Source organism: Cariama cristata, unplaced genomic scaffold (assembly GCF_000690535.1).
Source record: "Cariama cristata isolate BGI_N322 unplaced genomic scaffold, ASM69053v1 scaffold32130, whole genome shotgun sequence".
Taxonomy (NCBI): domain Eukaryota; kingdom Metazoa; phylum Chordata; class Aves; order Cariamiformes; family Cariamidae; genus Cariama; species Cariama cristata.
In genome coordinates, this window is record NW_009593746.1 from 1 (window position 1) to 4453 (window position 4453).

The 4453-nt window shown below is 40.8% G+C and overlaps 1 protein-coding gene across 1 annotated transcript in view; it reads right to left on the reverse strand.

Moving 5' to 3' along the window:
* Positions 1 to 2071: 2071 nt before the first annotated feature.
* Positions 2072 to 4453, reverse strand: part of LOC104157843 (protein unc-13 homolog B-like) — a gene marked incomplete at its 5' end in the record, with an annotated part of 186843 nt that continues 184461 nt past the window's right edge. The window contains 2 exons of the mRNA XM_009695336.1: positions 2072 to 2794; positions 4011 to 4170. Coding sequence (XP_009693638.1) covers positions 2509 to 2794; positions 4011 to 4170 — 446 coding nt within the window. The remainder of the gene's footprint in view (positions 2795 to 4010; positions 4171 to 4453) is intronic.

A 4453-nucleotide genomic window follows, 5' to 3' on the forward strand; every position in this document is an offset into this window, starting at 1 on the left:
CCGCTGTAAGTGCTGGCCCAGCCTTAAACGTTGACACCATATGTTACCTAAGGGAAAAATGGCATCTCAGATCACAAAAATTCAGCGACCTGCATTATCGTGAAATATGAGTCTCTGAGTTATTTAAGCTTATCTGCTGGAAATTGGCAGCATCCCCCAAAAAATGAGGAGGGGGAGTAGTTTGACATCAAGAAGGTTTATTCTCTCATCTCTTGTCAATACCATCTACATTGTATTAATGCTTATATCGAACTGAAAGCTATGAATCAAGTTTGGTATATAATTTTTCTTCACGTCTTATCTGCAAAGTATCCTACTGCCTGCCCGAGTCTTTCCGTTCAGCACCTTCAGAAGGCTACCTGAGTACTTAAAGGCCAGATAGGAAAAGAAAAGGAAGTTAGTTATTCTCTGTGCTTTTCTGTGATGTCTCAGTGTTACCCGAAGCCAAGAACTTCAGGGAAAGATGTCAAAGATGGAGGCACCATGGAGGAGGGGAGAATTGTCTGACTCATACCCCTTGCTGGGCATCTACAGCACCAAAGAAATGTCTCTGTACTAAACAAGAGTAATTTGCAAAAATGCAGTAGCGATTCTGCCCTATGTGATTTATCAAATCCAATTACAGTTACACTTCAACAGACAACTCCAAATGCTGCTAAAAGAGTTTATTAAAGACTGTACTAAGAGTTCTCATAACAATGGCACGTACAATGATTGAAAGTCAATAGCGTGGAGTTTTGAAGAGCATTATTATAACACACCACGGACAAGAACAAAGCAGATGTGTTGTCTCAGAGCCCTGCGAGCAGTCTCATGAAATACAGGACTCATCACACAGCTGTACAAGTATCAGAGAAAATACAAAAAAAAAAAAAGGAAAGTCAATAGCGTGGAGTTTTGAAGAGCATTATTATAACACACCACGGACAAGAACAAAGCAGATGTGTTGTCTCAGAGCCCTGCGAGCAGTCTCATGAAATACAGGACTCATCACACAGCTGTACAAGTATCAGAGAAAATACAAAAAAAAAAAAAAAGTCATTCAATACACAATCCTTGAATTTATTGACAGTGTTACAGTACTTTACGGTCAAGGACTGGCTTGTTCCAGCTGCACTTTCCAGAGCACAAGGGCTACTGGAAATAGCAGAAAAATCCCCATAATAATAAAAGCCCTCTAACAAACATACTTCAGGTGCAATCACTACTCCAGACCTTCCTGCTTATGAATTTTCAGTCAGAAATTCTGACCTCCCTGCAATCACTTTGCTCAGGAGAGTGTTTCATTTTGCAAGAAAACAAAACCAGGATGCTTCTTTAAGACAGTGCAAAAATATTTTCAATGGTATCGTTAAATCACAGATTAATGACAATCAGCACGGATCAACCGCAGCACGGCCAACAGCGACTTCAAGATCAGAACCGAATGGACCTGCTGCTGTTTGACCAGCATTCCAGACTGAGTGCTTGCAGAGGGGAGATGTGTTGCTCTCTCCCAAGCGAGCCATCATTTCTGGGTTCATAGTGAGGAATGGTCTCAGCTACTCTAGGGTTACAAAGTGCTACAGAAAGCCTGCAAGTATTAAATTATCCAATTCTATGTCAAAAACTACCAAAAGAACATTGAACTGGAAAAAGTACATAGCAGCCATGTTATTTGTCATGGCTCTAATGTTGTTCCCTTCCTTATTGTGTCAGTCACATTATCCAAAGTGTGACTTGTGGAGTTCAGCAGCTTAGAGCAACTCCATGGTTATGCAGCACGTGGGGATTTATATTCTCTGAGACACATCATCTAATTACAATGGCAGGGCAGCTGCAGTCTGCTCCTGGTGTGTTGCCTTTGCAGCTTTTGGCTATGAGATCTTAGGCCCCTCTACACTTGTCCCACTGGTCTCGCCCATAGTCACAGCAGCACATCCATGGTCATACATTCATTTAGTGTGCATCTTCAGAGCAATTTGTAACTTCTTTTTTAAGCAGACGTTGAGGTGTCTGTGTATCACATTGGTACATTCGTATAATTTGCGCCAGAACATCCCCTGGCAGCTCCACAGTATACAAATTCAATGAGTTAACTGTGCTTTGCCAAAACCTCAAATCATTCTTCTCCTCCCAATTTCCACAGTTGTGTGTTTGTATCGTAGTGTGAATATGTAGAACATTTTTAATGTCTGCCAACTTCAGAGGATAAAAATCACAGTGCTGCATATCAACAAAACCCAGCATACCCAGCCTCTAATATAAAATAATTTATATACACAAAGCAGAATTTGTATCTTAAATAAGAAGAGATTGTCTCATTCTCTATGGTGTCTTACCCAGATACTAAAAAATAAATAATTCACATCAGATTGATGGATTTGTTTCCTGTACAGCACACGTGCGCTATTGGAGCTGACAAAGACAACACGAAAAAACTTTTTGTAATTAATAAAAGAGAATTGTTGAACACTTGCACATATTGGCACAAGGCAGAAGAGAAAAGGGAACATTACACAGCTCAACTCAGGTGCCTTCCTCTGTGGAGCGGGATTCAGATTTCAACTTTACAAACTCTCTGGCTACTTCATCATTGGTTCTTTGAGAGAGAATCCTCAGGACTGTAAGTCCAGTCTCATCCATGTGAATCCTGCGCCCGAGGGGGCACCAGCAAGCACAGCTTCCTTTGTCTGCTATATCTCTGAGCTGCATCACTGCTATCCCCAGCACCCGGTCCTCCCGGGCAAAGCAGTAATCCTTCACGCAAACTTGGAGCTCGTAGGCATCGGGGCCATCTTCATTCCCCAGTATGCTGAAAAACACACATAAGTTTACTTACAGTTTCTCAGAATGTTTAAATTCCTCTGCAAAATAAAGGTGTCAGCAGCTGACTAGAGTGCTTTGATGAGCCACAGAAAACCCCTTTCTACAGAAAACCCCAGTTAGAGAGGGAGAAGTAAAACCTATGGCATATAGGCATTTTTGCTGATTTGCAGCTGATAAAGACAACCTGGCTACTTAAAAAGAGAAAACAAACAACCCCTATCAAGTAGCCTTTGCGTGTGTGTGTGTTAAACTATAAAATGAGAGGAGCGGAGAACATTAAAGCCATGCTAATAGATTTTCAACTCAGATGACTGAACATTTCTGCTTCTGTTAAGGTTGCTTCATTTCAGCAATTAGTATTTTAATTAGATAAAGTCTTTGTAAAGATTCAGAACCTTCCATTAAAACAAATGCTAATAAAAATACATCCCAAACGTTTCTGAAGTTTCTGAAATTAAAAGAATTAAAAAAAAAAAACCACACAACCAAAAAAGGTACAAAATCTCTTTGCTTAGAGGAAGCCTGCCTTTCCTCACATCAAAGAAAAATTATATGGACAGTCCCTCTCCCCCAAGATGTTTACAGTCTTTTGCTAGTCATCTCTTCTCAATCTTACTGTACAGCTGGGAGAGCACAAGTCTGTAGCTCCCTTTGTTTGTAGCTCCTTCCTTCCAAGAAGGAAGATGTCTTTGTAATAATGGAAGCCAAACAAGAAGAGATCAATACTTGGTGTTGAGAAAGACTGCAATTTTAGCAGTGCAACTTACTACCAGTTCCAAGGGCTGTATCCTTGGAAACAAGTTCAGAAAGCATGTCCCACAGGTCAAGTTGGGATAAAAACACACATTAAGATTAAAAGAACTAAAAATATGTAATGAACTTTTAGCCTCAACTCTACCAATAAAAGATACAAAGTTCATTAAAATGATGGAGCACAGTAAAATATGTTCATAGGACACAGAACGTGTTTCAGAAGGTATCCAAAGGATACTGCTGGTATAGAACAGACCTCAGCATCCCACCCACAGCAAAAACTCATATAATCTAGCTTTTCCTGCCAAGACACCAAAGACTGGGCCAAGCTACTCGTTCATGTACTCTTTTGGACCCTGAGCAGTCTGTTTGTAGACACTGGAAAACTCTATCTGTCCTCTGCATCTGCACTTGCCACGTCAGATCCCCCGGCTATTTTTCACACTTACAAGTGAAAGGTTTCATTGTATTTGGGAGCCCAGTTGTTGCTCTTTGACTTGGTTGTGAACTTCCTCTTCTTGTCACTCTGATGGGGCCCAATCATGGTGATTTCAACGAATGGACGGAACATGCCAGATGTTTGCCACTTCAGGTCATTGGCTGCCACAACTGGAAAAAAGAGTCATAACCTGATTTGCAGTAAAAACTCATTTGTTCCCATTGCTCTGGACACCTTTCTGCTCTGCTCTGCTTTCAATTTCTTGTTTCAGAGGTCAAAGTCTAACTCAAAACATGCCAGTGTCCCAACACGCAAGGGCAGGACTTTTTTGTAGTACAAAGATATGCTTTCTTGCTCTAGTTTAAGTTCTGTGAAGGGAATTTAATGCTTGGGACAGCCCTTAGCTTTCACCATATGCATAGTCAAGAAATTAGTCAAAAAAACAGGCATTCC